Source organism: Cibotium barometz, chromosome 47 (assembly GCF_041138505.1).
Source record: "Cibotium barometz isolate CiBa-2024 chromosome 47, ASM4113850v1, whole genome shotgun sequence".
NCBI classification, from domain to species: Eukaryota; Viridiplantae; Streptophyta; class Polypodiopsida; order Cyatheales; family Cibotiaceae; genus Cibotium; species Cibotium barometz.
This window is the reverse complement of record NC_141092.1, coordinates 1,458,892-1,474,419: the sequence shown is the minus strand read 5'-3', so window position 1 is coordinate 1,474,419 and position 15,528 is coordinate 1,458,892. Positions and strand designations below refer to the sequence as shown.

At 39.2% G+C, this 15,528-nt stretch overlaps 1 protein-coding gene across 1 annotated transcript; it reads left to right on the top strand.

The window, feature by feature from the left end:
- Nucleotides 1-353: 353 nt before the first annotated feature.
- Nucleotides 354-4,898, top strand: LOC147611254 (sequence-specific DNA binding transcription factor). The gene is made up of 5 exons (XM_086784310.1): nucleotides 354-552; nucleotides 754-883; nucleotides 3,624-3,824; nucleotides 4,022-4,189; nucleotides 4,279-4,898. The coding sequence occupies exons 1-5, from the start codon at nucleotides 419-421 to the stop codon at nucleotides 4,759-4,761; spliced, it is 1,116 nt and encodes a 371-aa protein (XP_086640436.1). The 5' UTR covers nucleotides 354-418; the 3' UTR covers nucleotides 4,762-4,898.
- The last annotated feature ends 10,630 nt before the right edge of the window (nucleotides 4,899-15,528 follow it).

Below are 15,528 nucleotides of genomic sequence, written 5' to 3'. Positions count from 1 at the left end.
CCGTTGTTATTACACTGTACTAGTGTTGCAAACCTATATGTTCCATAAGCCGAGGGTGTTACCACTTGGGCTAGAGCCTGCCATTGAGCCATTCGCTTTTTTATTATTATAAACGACAAGCCACAAATAATATAAATAAGTAGGCCATCTGGGATATATCCCAGCGGTAGCGCCCTCGCCTCGTGAAAGTGAAACATAAGGCTTGAATCTACCGACTCCTATATAGTGGAAAATGATAAAAAAGACCTACCGAAAAACCTTGGAAGAGCACTTGGAAAATGGTTCGGAACACTCCACTATATACATTTTTGGCATTTAAGTCTGTTAATGTGTGAAGTCGGAAGGTTTACAGTTCGTTGTGGTACCTTGTTACAAGAGAGGAGCTCGACCTAGTTAACCTTACTTTCCTCCCATTCATATGTCGAGGTCCTTGGTGCAGCCAGTAGGCCAGAAGCGCCTCACCAACGTGGCCGTGGTGCGTCTCAAGAGCCATGGCTTCCGCTTCGAGATCGCCTGCTTCAAGAACAAAGTGCTCTCCTGGCGCTCGCGAGTGTAAGCCTCTCTTTGGGGTCCCTCTTACTGGTTCTAGGGTTTCTTTCGCAGGTTCCAGGGTTTGTCTCGCAGGTTCTAGGGTTTCTCTCGCAGGTTTTAGAAATTCTCTTGCAGGTTTCATGGTTTCCTGTATCATTCACACATATCGGGTCTTGTTTCATTTACATGATTATCTATACTGACCTTACCTTTTTCCTGCAGAGAGAAGGACATCGATGAGGTGCTGCAATCTCACACAGTCTACTCCAATGTATCCAAGGGCGTCTTGGCCAAGTCAAGGGATCTGATAACTGTTTTTGGCACTGACGACCAAGACAAGATTTGCCTTGAGGTATTTTTCTAAGAACCTGCTTCATCTATTGGTCAGGTCTCTAATTGAATCACTGAATTGATGCTAATCAAAGGTTAGGGAGGAGAGTAGTGAACCCTTTTTTTAAATAGGAAAAATCAGCACCTTCCAGGCCATGATTATTACTTGTGAGCCATGGGATCTCAAATTCTTGCGTCATACCATATCATGACACATCAGTCACATGTATGTTATATTATAGAGTTGTGTGCACAAGTGGAGAGCAACAACATTCTATGGAGTAGGCACACTGCATATATGTCAACGCTATAAGTGCGGCTTTGTTTACACAACATGGTTTCTCTCTCCTGTCGAGTCTCCTCCTAAGGGGCGGGTAGGGGGTATTGCAGAGGAGCAGAGTTGCCAGGCGTTCCAAAAACGTGTTACAAAAACGTTTCTGGAATGTTTAAAAAATGTTTTTGAAATACTTCAAAAACGTTTCTGAAATGTTTCAAACTGGGGAAGTTTAATAAATGTGTCATATAAGGTGGGGTACAGGTGAGAGAAATGCCAGATTTGGCTCTCATATACTTGGTAGAGCCTGTAAAATGTCAAAACATACACAACATGCATAAGGTTTGAGAGTTGCTAGCTGGGCCTTAGCAACTCAAAACTGGTCCTTGGCAGCTAGCCCAAGACTTCTATATGCTCTCAAAGTAGCCAAAGTCTGGAAAAGTGTCCAAGGAAACTTGAAAAAGGTGTTTGAAAGATAGGAAGCGCATTTTTTGGGAACTATGGAGAGGAGCTAGAGTAAGTTTGATGGTGGGCAGCCCATTTGCTAGCATAGTGCCTTGGGTGATCTTTCCATCTGAAAAGAGTGACATCGTTCAACGCTGTATCAAACAGATTAAATTGAAAAACATCAGAACCTCCTGATGTAGCAAGCACTGCAGCCATCCCGTGGGTTCAGTTGGTGACTACCTCACTATCCATCTTATTGAACTTCGGAGGTTTCAATAGCTTCAAAAGCTAAGTTTGTTCCACACAAGGCCTGGAGGAAGAACTTGATAGTCTAATAGTCCCACATCGTCAAGTGAGGGAAAGAAAGCGAGAACTATTTGGAGAATTGCATGGAGAGGGACTTCATGAAAGAGACCATCCACGACGTGAATGATGCCTCTTGTGTGTCGACTATTAGAATGCTTTGAGTGACGACTATCGGATCAGCAGCAATGCTCGTCAAGTTGCTTCACGAGAAGTACGGGGAAGCTGATGGCTCTACTTAGAGGTGGCTACTCCACCTTGCTGAGCCTGATGCTTTGATACCAATCTCACATGCGGAAGCTTTGGTAGTCTTCTTTCAACCCTAAACACCATCTTGGAACAACCTGATGCAAAATGCATATAGATGATAGAGAAGAGAGAGAGAGAGAGAGATAGCTAAGTATTCAGTATATTCATATAGTACAAAAAGGTAGTACAAATCTTGGCTAGCCCATGGCAACCATCAAAAGTTGTACTTCACCTAATCTAGTCCTAAATCTATGACCCAATCCATGGAGGACCGAATAATCAAAACGATGAGCAAGAGAGTGATCTTAGCCAGTTGGTACTTGGAAGGTGAGGCCATTCCTTGGTGGACTCAGTGGGCTCATGCCCACACCAGAGTAGGTATGGCAGCTTATGTGTGGGACGAGTTTGTCCGCGACCTTAAGCAGCGGTTTCTACCGCCCCACTACCTTGAGCGACTCGAAGACGAGTTCAGGGGAGCGCGTTAGAACGTGCAACCAGTTCTTCAGTTTGCCAATAGAATTTCGACTTTATGTCTACAATTAGGCTTATCTGATACAGACAAGAAAGGGCAGTTTTTGTATGGCCTTGACACGCATATCCAATGGGAGGTGCGTATGTTTAGGCCAGCCACCTTTGAAGACGCACTCTCGCTTGCGCAGAGTGCAGAAATGAAACATAATGGTAGCAAGCCCAAGACTTCCCAGCTGGCTTCTCCTAGGGCTACCGCCTTGGGGGGCAAAAGCTAGAACCAGACGGGGTCTTTCCTAGGACAGAGCCCGGGAGCCTCTGGCTCCAAGAACTCGAACAATGCGTCTAAGCTTACTCCAGACCAGAAAGCGGAGGTAGGCAAGACAGGTGGCACAAATAGGCAGCTGTCTGCTCTCCAGCAGTAGTGAGGACACACTGGAATGATTTATGTGAGTGCAAAAAGGAATTCTGTTTGGCTCAAGCATTTATAATAGTAAGGGGGAATTGTTTATGCATGGGAAATGAGTAGGAGAAATGGGGTTTCAGCCTGTAGAGAGGTGGACATCAGCCTATGTATTTATGCGTATACAAGTTGCTCTCGCTTTTCAAGTGGTGGCCGTTCCCATGTAGGGAAATAGTATAGAAAATCTGAAAAGCATAAAATTCTACCCCCTTCTATTTGAGGGAGCTGAAGATATCATGTGGCCATGGGAGTCCTTCAATGATAGTTATATGTCCATTGATAAAATGTTGCTGTTCATTCAAGAGAGAAGTTGGTTTGGCCATGAAGCAAATGAAGGTGGGAAGGATCGGGAGGAGGAAAGGACTGACCTGGGATCTCTGAAACCAATTTTAACTTTTGAGTGGGAGAGATGTACATATGTCCAATCAACACACACACACACACACACATGTTCTGGTTTTGTTAATTGTGAGCATAAGCTTCATTTTGTGTCATGTTTTTCTCAGTAGGTTTATTTTCTAATTGGTTTGTGTTGTCCTTTCTGCTCTTCCATTTTAGATTTTGGAGAAAGGAGAGCTTCAAGTCTCAGGGAGGGAAAGAGAGGCTCACCTTTCAAACCAATTCAGGGACATTGCAACGATCGTAATGAAGAAAACAGTGAATCCAGAAACACAACGGCCCTACACAATCAGCATGGTTGAGCGCTTGATGCGAGAAGTACACTTTGCAGTGGAACCAAATAAGAACTCAAAAAGACAGGCATGGTTTCCTTCAGTGAGAATGGATTGACATGTATAACACTGTTTGTCTGCTCCTTGTCTTTCTCTGTATGCATGCCCAGACAGCATCTCCTTCATGATTACCTTTGTTGACCAAGGTTTCTGCCAGTTGAGGAGGGTTGTCAAAGTCTCTGCTGACGTTCTTCTCTTGGTATGTGTGACCATTGCAATATGCAGGCACTAGAGCTTATCAGGGAGTTGGAGAAGCAGTTCCCCATCATCAGAGCCAGAATGAGACTCCAGCTTCTTGTGCCCAAGGATCAAGGTCCCAAGCTTTCATGCAAGCTGGACGAATGGGGTTCATTGGTTGAGCAGTCTGATGAATTGAATGCCATGTCCAGAGTGGTAAGCTTTGGTTATCTTTTGATGGATTATAGTATGAAAGTCACCTCGGCTGGTGTTGAATACCTTGTGTGTGGGGTATGATGCTACAGGTATGTCAACTTGAGCCTGGCCATTTTCGAGAGTGTGATGCATTTGTGAGGGACTCCAATGGAAGACTGGATGTCATGTCAATGGCTGTACAGAAAGAAGGTGATGGCAATGTTGACGATTATCTGGATGATCCAATTTCACATCCATCGAGTTCTCATAGATCTAATCCTGGTGGTGGTGTTCCAAGCAAAGCTCGTGATGAGTCTACTCGTGATAAAGATCTTTCGACTTTGGCAAGCTCTTTGTCTCTGCAGACGGGGGCAACTACACAATCTTCAGGGAAGGAGAAGCAAAGGAGATGCAATATATGTAATGCAGAAGTTGGGGATGGAACACAGCATAGAGAGCATTTCAAGTCTGACTGGCACAAGCATAACTTGAAGCGCAATTTAAAGAAGCTCCCCCCGGTTTCATCAGAGGAGTGGCTCCTGGACACTGACAGCTTGGACGAAGTAAATGATTTGAATGAATATTGTCGTTAATACTTCCTATTTTGACTCTTCCTGGGGTAGTTGCAAAGCATGCTCAGAGAGTATATTGCACCTGCTGTTTGTTACAAAAACTCTTGCATGGTATGTAATTATTGGCTTTCAAAATTTGAACCAAGCTTTGAAGACAATGGTGGTGGTTGGTGGTTGTGATGAGAAATTTGTGTCATGGTTCTCTATTGTTTAGTTTTAAAAATGCCACCAAGCTGCTTGTCTTGCACGTGCAAGGGAAAGAAAGGGAGATATGCTATAATTCAACATTGGAAGGGTTAGTAAGTATGACCTAACCAATGTGAATCACCATTTAGTGGTGACTAAGGAAGTATTAAAAAGACAAAGGTAACAAAAAATAAGAATATATACTAAGTATGAAAAAATCAAAGGTAACAAAAGGTGGTATTTTAAGTTATCCTTACACTACTTTGTATGAAGAGTGTGTGATTGTAACTCGTTATTGATGTACACATCATTACATCACACATTTTTCAATCACTTATTTTTTTTACGATGTACAAAAGAAACATCAAATGTATAGGTATTCTTGTCTGAAATTTTAGTAATTTACAGTAAGATACAGGCTAGATGCTTTTTTATAGCTGAACACACAAGAACAAAGTATTTCTTGTGTAATATCCTATTAAAAAACATATTTATATAGATTTAGTCTATAAAATATTGAAAATTAAGTGCTTTTTCACAAAATTTTCTAAATACAAAAGAGATATATATATATATATACACTTTTAAAAGAAAGTGAAAATTTGCATCTAGAGGTTTAGTAAATCCAGGTCTATAAGTTGATTAGCCGTTGGAAGGTGTAGGTGTGAGTGCATGTATTTTAATCTATAGTACTAGAGGATATAACAATTTGTTTTTTTGATACAATGCTTGAATTGTCTTCTTAATTAAGGTTTTCTTGATAGAAATACGTGAAATACGTAGATGTATTTACTATCCTAGATGCTAATTAAGGCTATTGTAGTCACCAAATAGGTTATTACAAAATCGTTGTGCTTTTGATGAGTAAAAAAATCTTCCAAATGACTATAAAATGTTTTAGGAAGACTACATCCTTATAAAAGTTATTTAAACAAAATTATGCACACACGTCATTTGATTTTTTAAAAAAATCATTTCAGTTAGGGTTTAAAAAAAAACTCCCACAATGTTTAAATATACTTGAATAATCATTGGTACGAAGTGCTTGGTTTACAAAAATAAATGTTGGAGCTACAATCTGTCCTAGGCACTCCAACATGTACAATATCTCTTGATGGTGATTATTTGTCTTTTCAAGAGATCACAAACCTTAGGGACACTATAAATAGTCATTCATTTTTAGGTTTGATTGCATTTTATGGGCTTTACAACCTCTATTTTTCCTTTTTTAAAGATCCCTTTTTCAATGATTTTACTTCTTGAATTTATGTCTTATAAATAATTACTTAGATACAATATAAAAATTGTGATTTAGTTTTCTCAATTTATAAGCTAAGGGAATATGAGAGGACTCATTGTGATTTTAGCATTTTTGTACTAATGGAAAATAAATTTATCCAATGCAAAACTTCCCAATAAGGTGTGTGGGTAGCTATGACATTGGGAGAGTGCCTAAATTTATGCCTCAATCAAAGCCAAAATTTGGTCCGTCCGACCAACAAATTTCATATGTGACATTTTTCTAGGCTAAGTGCTCATCAAGAATTAATGTGTGAAATCAATCATCTTTCATCAAAATAGAACAATTTGGATTCCATGTTTAGGCAATGTGAGTGAATTGGATCTCAGTCAATTCGTGAGAAATGATTATCAGTTCTCTTGAGTGTATTAAGAGTAATTTGGAGTTGCCATTGTCATTATTTCATCGAGGTTTTGAGAAGTGTACTTGGTTCTTTTCAGAGTGAATAATTGTACATGGTTCAAAGTGAAGAAAGTTTTGTATCATTTTTTAATTGTTCAAATCAAGAGCTTGCTTTAGCCTTGTTGAATCATGTGTCGTTCGTCCTTGTCTTCGACCCACAAATGGAACTTCCTGATGTGGGTGCACTAACTTGTCCACCATCTCTCGCCATTGGCATCCTTGCTCCAATGTCACACCATAATGCTCCTTTTCCAATAGGGTGAATGAAGGGATCCCTATTGTCTAGATGGAGGCAAGAAGAGAGAGCCTTCACGATGGTTCTCTTACAAAAAAGAACAAGCAACTAATGCAAGAGAGAAACCTACAAATAAGCTTTATCTAGGATGTATCCATCAAGCAATCAAGAGTCAATAGCATAGATGCAAGTATGAAGAAGGAAGAGAAGAGCTCACAAGTATTCTATTGCAAGGGAATGATTTTGTATTACTTAATGTCAAAAATGACATATACAAGTGACTAATTTGCATACTAGGCCAGCTAAACTTAAAAATGGTCCACCACTATTGCTAGTCTAAAAAGCAAGTATGTACATGAAGTCCTTCGACTTTTCTTATTTGATATTAAGCTCAAGGTAAGGCCGCTCTATTTGTTCTAACACCATCTTATAAATATAAGTGCTTGTTCAAGTGGGTAAGATGGCAACATGCCTTACAATAGGTTGGGCATGTGAAACTATGTTAACTTACGAAGTGGTTAACATACCCCCCTTTTAATGGTGACTACATCCTCATGTCATCCAAATTGATGGTGATGTTATTGCGAGGGGTGTCGATGGTCCAAGATACACCATGAAGTTGCTATATGTGTTAACCACTCCATAGGTTAATATGGTTTCACCCACCCAACCTATCCTAAGACACTTTGCCACCTTACCCACTTAAATGGGCACTTATCTTTTGTAAGACGACACTGAAACCTATAAAGTTGTCTTACCTCGTACATAATGTCAAATAAGAAAAGTCTTAGAACTTTGTATACATACTTGCTTAAGACTAGTAATAGAAGGGGCAGTCCATTTTTAAGTTTGACTAGCCTAGTGTGAAAACTAGTCACTTGTGTATAAGTCATTTTTTAAATAAACAAATACTTGTGAGCTCTTCTCTTGCTTGTTTGTATGCTATTGGATGTATGCATACTAGATGGATGCTTGCTTGAATAGATTTACTCATAGGTTTCCTACTTCCATTAGCTTCTTCTTTCCCTACCTTTTGTGAGAGAGAACAATCACGAAGGACTGTCTCTATTTGTCTCCATCTAGGCAAAGAGAGATCTTCCTTCACCCCATCGGCAAGAAGCATTCTAGTGTGACAATGGTGTGAGCACATGGAGCTAATGTACCCACATTGGGGAGTTGCATTTGCGGCTTGAAGGCAAGGCCAAATGATACATGCTTTGACAAGGCAAAGGTAAGCTCTTGAGGAGCATATTTGGCACCAATTTAATAATTAATATCAGTGATATCCATGCATATTCATAGGTGAATATGTACATGGAGTAATTAGAATATTTCTTTTAGATGCAAAATGGTGGGAATTACTCTTTTGGAATAACATAAAAACAAACTTTCTTTTCCACAAAATTCTGGAAAATTTTGCCATAACCTCCTTTGTATGGCTGACCATTTCTCATTTTTATCATTCTTTATTGGGCTTAAATTAACCCAAATTAGATTTATAGAACTCTAATCTACATAATTTTCTAAACCTTCCGTCGCCTCGAAGCCCTCGGAGGGGGATCTCACAGCTGGTATCAGAGCTTTGTTGAAAGCTAATAAAGAGAAATGAATTCTTATCAAAAAATTATAATAAAAACCCAGAAAGAGCATTTACATACTGTATTTTCATTCCTTAAGCTTCATTAACGTTGCTGGTCGCAAGAGGCGTGGACATACTGCCCCTGCAAACCACTTGTGCTATCGTCTCTCCGTTGGGTCAGGAAAATATAGATCCTCGAAATGGCGTGCGAGTCTGGCTCGGTTTGTTCGAGTTGTAGTGGAAGAGATGAGATGCTCAAAGGCGAACACAATCGTGTCTTGTGATTGTGTGTGGTCGGGAACACTAGATAAGTGTGGTTCGAACATACGGTTTTGGAGTTTGGGATGTGTTCAAGTGGTTTTTTTAAAAAACTTTGATTCGAAGCTTGTTCCATTAGGGCATTCTAGTTAGATCTCTTGAAAGGGCAAAACCTTGTTTTCTTGGTGCATTAGGGTATTCTAGTTTTATCTCTTGAAAGGGAAAAGTCTTTTTTTCTTGGTGATTTGCATGATTTTGGAATTTGAAGCTTATTGTACTAGGGCATTTTAGTTTTATCTCTTGGAAGGGCAAAAACCCTATTTTCTTAGTGATTTACATAATTTTGGAGCCCACAAGATATAGATTTTATTGCATTAAACTAATGAATAGCTTAGCAATTATGCTTAGGAGTAGAATCCACTTTGAGAACATGAATATTAAGCTCCATTAGGTGTGGATTAGATTGGGATAATTACTTTTTCATGCTTTATTTGAATTGGTGGCTTAGAAGCATGCACAATTTAAAAAACACTTAATTATTTGTATAATAATAATTAATTAAGTTTAGGGCTCTTAATAAACTCTCTATTAAGTCAAAAAATCTCAAAGAACTCTAAAAACTCCAAAAACTAGGCCAAACGAGCTCTTGGGTTAGGAGACGTGAGCCCATAGTTTGAAAAAAGACATGAGTCAACACACGTGAGCCTAGAGACATGAGCGATGAGCCTGGAGACATGAGCTTTCAACCTAAAGACGTGAGTCAACCATGCATGAGCTAGGTAGGCCGAGAGACATGTACCAGGTAGGCCTATTTCATTTAAAAAAAAGTATGTGAGCTAGTTCATTAAAAAAAAAGACATGAGCCTGGAGACGTAAACTTGTACAAGTGAACTTAAAGACATGAGTCGAGAGGTGTGATTCAACATACGTGAGTTAATAGACGTGAGTCAACACACGAACCTAAACAAAAAAAAACCAAAAATGCTTTTAAAAATTTGTGAAAAAAAAACATGATTTTGTAGCTTGAGAGAATAGATGTGTTTGAAATTAGTTTCAGATGTGCGTCATAGGAAGCACAAGAGACCCGTATCACCAAGCTGAAACCCTTGATGCAAACACTATCTGGACTAATTGTTGGAAATGAAAATACAATCGACTACAGTGCATCAAACAACACTTCCTTAAACCCACCTAACCTTCGGTCCTAGTAAATGAATGGTATCAACAGAGCACTCCCTTGTTAAGAAGACGAAACGATCAACTGTTAATCCCATTTTCAGCTTAACAAAGGCATTGCCTACTACACACGAGAGTAGCCCCCAATAAGTAAGCGACACTCAAAAAGTTATACATATTATAAGAAAATATGGCAAATTACCAAGCTTAGTAGATTAGGGTTAAGTTTGAAAACCCAAGTGTGAATAAGAACCAATTATATGTAAGTGAATTTCTCATAATAAATAGACACAATCCTCCTTTGTGCCAATTGAGTTGTGTATGTCTACTTGCTCTATCTTATGGAGAGAGGGAGAGAGAGAGAGAGAGAGAGAGAGAGAGAGAGAGAGAGAGAGAGAGAGAGAGAGTAGAGTGTATGTGATTCTTAGTGCATGTGCCTCTTATTCATTGTGTGAGAGTAAGAGTGAGTCCTTGTTTTGTAGGAAAATGGAGTATCTCTTTCGCGGTGACAATAAGGAGGAAGGCATTGGACCCACTGTGGAGGATATGAATCCTTGCAAGTGAGAGAGGTGTCCTTGCAAGAAAGTGGAGTATCTCTTTCATGGTGACAACAAGGAGGAAGGCATGGAGCTTGGAGGATCTAGTAGCCACTCGTAGAGCTTGAAGGTAAGTCCCCTACGATAGTTGTTGTTTATTTCACTTATGTTAGAATGGTTTCATGGTTCTCTATTGTTGTGTTTTAAAAACTCCACCAAGCTCTTGTTTTACACGTGCAAGGGAAAGAAAGAGAGACATGCTATAATTCAATATTGGAAGGGTTAGTAAATATGACGTTTTACAAAGAGAATTTATCCAATGTGAACCATGTAGTGGTTACTTCTACATGACTAAGGAAGTATTAAAAAGACAAAAGTAACAAAAAATAAGAATATATAATAAGTATGAAAAAAATCAAAGGTACCAAAAGGTAGTATTTTAAGTTATCCTTACACTACTTTTTGTATGTAAGAGCGTGTGATTGTAGACATCTTACCCTTGGAATTATATATCTTGCAAGAAAGCAACTCCTTCAAAGCATTACATCACACATTTTTCAATTACTTATTTTTTTACTATGTACAAAAAAATCATTAAATGTATAGGTGTTCTTATATGAAAGTTTAGTACTTTACAATGTATTTTTAAAGCTGAACACACAAGCACAAAGTATTTTTTATCATATCCTATAAAAAACATATTTATATAGATTTAATTGATAGAATATTAAAAATGAAGTGCTAATTAATCATGTTTTTAATTATGTCTTCACAAATTTTTCTCAATACAAAGGAATTTTTTAAATTAAAAAAAAGTGAAAATTTGCATCTAGAGGTTTGGTAAATCTAGGTCCATAAGGTGATTCACCATTCGTATAGGTGTAGGTGTGAGTGCATGTCTCTTTTAGTCTATATTAATAGAGGATATACCAATTTGATATAGTTCTTAAATTGTCTTCTCGATTAAGGTTTTCTTGATAGAAATACATAGACATAATGTATTTACTATCCTAGATGCTAAGTAAGGCTATTGTAGTCACCAAATAGCTTATTACAAAATCGTCATGCATTTGATGAGTGTAAAAATCTTCCAAATGACTGTAAAATGTTTTAGTAAGACTACATCCTTATAAAAGTTACTTGAACAAAATTATGCACACACTAGTCATTTGATTTTTTTAAAAATCATTTAAGTTAGGGTTTTAAAAAAACTTCCCCAATGTTTAAATATACTTAGGTAATCATTGGTACTAAGTATGTGGTTTAAATAAATAAATGTTAGAGCTACAATTTGTTATAGGCACCCCAACATGTACAATATCCCTTGATGATGTTTATTTGTCTTATCAAGATCACAAACCTTAATATATATAGGGACACATTATAAATAGTCATTCATTTTTAGGTTTGATTGCATTTTATGGGCTTTTCAACCTCAATATTTTGTCCTTTTTAAAAGATAGTTTCTTTTAATGGTTTTGCTCCTTGAATTTGTCCTATAAATAATTTCTTAGATACAATATAAAAATTGTCATTTTGTTTTCTCAATTTCTAAGCTAAATGAATACGAGAGGACTCATTAATCTTTCAAAGTCAATAAGATTGGGATAAATAAAAAAATTCAAGGATATTGACATGCATCAATCGTCTCTTCTTGACTCTTTTTCCACTTGATGTACCACCTCCTCCCCTCTTCTCCTCTCCCTCTTACTACATGTTTCGATTATGTCTATGTGATAGGCCAACTATTTTTTCCAAGCAGCTAACCCAATTGAGGAATCACATGCGGACTTTGGCAACAAGCTAAGATGTATCCTTGGTTTGTGCTCTTTTCTTTGGTTACTATGCTAGTTAAAAACAAGGGGGGGGGGGAGCGAGGATTTTACCTCACCTTTTATGTAGAAGTGAGTGAGTGGGTGGGTGGGTAGGAGGTGGGGATGGAGGGATGAGTATGATTTTAGATTAATGTGGGTGGCTGTGGAATTGGGCAAGTGCCTAAATTTATGCCTCAACCGAAGTTAAAATTTGGTTCATCTGACCAACAAGTTTGTCGTGCACACGCAAAGGTGCACACACAAAGGGTATGTGACATTTTTCTGGGTTCTAAGTGCTCATCAAGAATTCCAAGTTATTTAGTGTGTGAAATCAATCATCTCTTTCATCAAAATAGAACAATTTAGATTATGTGTTTAGGCAATGTGAGCAAATCAGATTTTAGTCAATTGGTAATGACAAGAGAAATGGTTATATGCAAATATCTTCTCTCTTGAGTGTATAAAGAGTAATTTGGAGTTGCAATTGTCATTATTTCATCGAGGCTTCAATAAGTGTACTTAGTTCAGAGTGAAGAATTGTACTTGGTTCAAAGTGAAGAAAGTTTTGTATCATTTTTTACTGTTCAAATCAAGAGCTTATCGTAGCCTTGTCGAATCATGTGTCGTTCGTCTTGTCTTCGAGCCACAAACCACGGGGATGGGACATGAACATGGTGGCTAAATGACCACCCATGCAATGTTACCATTGTGGAGGGACCTCACTGGGTATAGCTGAGTGTCCAATAAAAAAAGGGATGGAAAGTACCTCCGTAGGTTCTTCCACACTAACCCCTTTATGCATTGGGTGAGGAATTGACCACATGTATAAGGATTGTCCGTTGAGAGCAGGCACAAAAGGAAAAGCTCGTGAAGCTAATCTTAGTACTAGCAGTATCTTGCTGAGTGTAAGAGAGAGCTTCATCCATAGAGTCCCTCTCAAGGCAGTGACCAAATTATAGAACAGAAAAAGGGCCACAACTCACGCTCAGCAAAGGCATCAACCTCGCAAAACCAGGGACACACAAAAGTTTTATCTCAAAAGAATGTCCCAGAACAAACGCGCGCAACTAGACGCTCGCAAAAAAAGACCACAAAAATTGGCAAAGGTTGCTAAAATGTCTAAAACAATGTTGACAACAAGTTTTGATAGTGAGGCATCACTGAGAGGAAAGCATGTACGAAGATGGTTAAGGTAAAAGCGCTACTAGGCTAGACATTGTGAGAGGTTTTCTGAGCCCTATAAAGTCATGACATAAACAAGCTTAGAGGAGGAAAAGGCAGGTAGAAAGATATGATGTACATACACTAGTCTAAAATGAAGTGTGTAGTCGACATAGTATGAAAGCAATATAATCAAGATAAATGGATAAATTGAAATTCCAAGTAACGGCTAGAAAGAAAAACTATGCATGAAGGTATGCGGGGAGAGGTCTACAGGATGAAAATGGAAAGTAGGCAATGGATGGCAGTTTCGTTTTAGAAAGGAAGAGTAGTGTCTTTTTTTTTCAGAGAAAAGGGTTTTTTGGTAGAGGGGCACACAGAATGCGAGCAGAGAGGAAGAAAAGAGAAGAACAAGGATACACCCACCAGTGAGAAGGGTAAGCAGTGTGAGTAGGTGAGGGCTAGACCAAAGTAGGGAGAGTCTGTGTGAGTCAGAGGATCAGCTGAAGGTTGTAGAGACAAGCCTAGGATCTTTGACTGGACCTCTGTTGGGACTTGGTGCTACCCAGGACTTTACTTATCTGCACTTTGTGTTGGAAGAAGAAGACTTGCAGAGGTGGTAGCAGGCAGAATTCAACAAGGAGGTTTGGAGCTATGGAGGTTCCCTCATTTTTTATATTTTTCCTCTTGTATTGAGCCAAGGGTCATAGGGTTGAGACTGGTTTGGTTTTATCTATATGAAGAAGACTGTGAGATCCCCCTCTTGGGGGCGCCGACGGTGACAGAAGCAACGTCCGCACGGGGTGGGGATCCACACTCGGGGCCTTGCCCGCGGATGTCCGGGAGGACGAGAGACTAGCCCGACGGTTCCTCCGAAGCCGAGCTAAAAAAAACTCCCCTCGCTTCGAAGGCACGGGCGATTCCGCCATGGGAAAATCTTCTAATGAGGGAATTACTCTAACGAGTCAAAGTCTTAACTAGTTAAACTGATCTGACCGAACCTGAAGTCACATGGTCAGCAGATCAAGAAGAGACTTGCACTTGGTCCATGGAATCATTGCTTTTTCCTCCTTTAATGAGGCACAACCGCCGCTGACCGCTCCCACAGAACAAGGTCTTCTCAGAACTTAATCTAACTAACGTAACTAATCGCATCTTAATTGTTTCGTAGGAATCCTTCGATCTATCCTATGGCCCATGGGTTAGCCAACCACCCGACCTTTGTATTGGTGGGATTCCTTTATAAAGATTTGGTTGTGTTTTGCTCGAGTACCGAGGAAAAGAGTTCCCAGGCCCCCTAGCTGGCGATTCATGCAAAAATTAAGGTAGGCATACCACGTACACACCCAATATGAAATTGCCATTACAACAGATTCGACTGGCTTTAAAACAACCCTTCAATAGAAATCATAATACTACTGATCATCATCCTCCAAAATTATGAGTCTATTGTATTACAAAATGTGTCCCTGGACTCTCCGTTGAAGACCAGCTATTCAACCAACGAGATCCAGTATTAAAATTTGATTCACAAAAATCTTTCCTTTTAGTCCATTCGAATCTTCCTCGACGCATGCATGGGTGTCCTATAGCAACTGCGAGCCCATGCATCACCTGGTCAAAACCCTCTAAGATCCTCCTTAGGTGTCCTAGCACTTCACTTAGGGACCGCTTTGTGGGTCCTCGCCCATCGTACCGGAAGCACACTATTTTAATCGTACCAAGGCTGGTCAAGACCTCGACAGGCTTTGTCGTGAGTGACATCCCTCGACCACTCATCACCAGTTCTTGCAACGAACCTCCTCTTAGTAAAACACATGCCAAATGCTTCCTCCAGCATTCTGGCGTAAAACAGTCCTTTAAATGAAAACAGAGGTTCTATGCAATGAGATTAGTTTGAGATTGGTTGCACAAAAACCCCTTTTTTCTTAATTTTTTAATTTCATATGAGAATCCTTGATCTCTCATCAGGGTAATCTACCCATCATTTGACTGATTGTCCAACTAGATTCTTGGTGATTTCGGTCAAAGAAAAACTAGTTTAATTCAACGGTGGTCTATTCTTTGTATTTAGGAACAGGAATTGGTCCACGAAGTTTTTGCTTGATTTAGATCGAGAGATGGACAAGTAGGTTTACTAT

Excerpts from the sequence above, each read along its gene's own strand:
- LOC147611254 (XM_086784310.1), top strand. The coding sequence starts at position 419 with ATGTCGAGGTCCTTGGTGCAGCCAGTAGGCCAGAAGCGCCTCACCAAC. Across the intron at positions 553-753 it reads CTCTCCTGGCGCTCGCGAGT|AGAGAAGGACATCGATGAGG; the intron begins GTAAGCCTCTCT and ends TTTTTCCTGCAG. Across the intron at positions 884-3,623 it reads AAGACAAGATTTGCCTTGAG|ATTTTGGAGAAAGGAGAGCT; the intron begins GTATTTTTCTAA and ends CTTCCATTTTAG.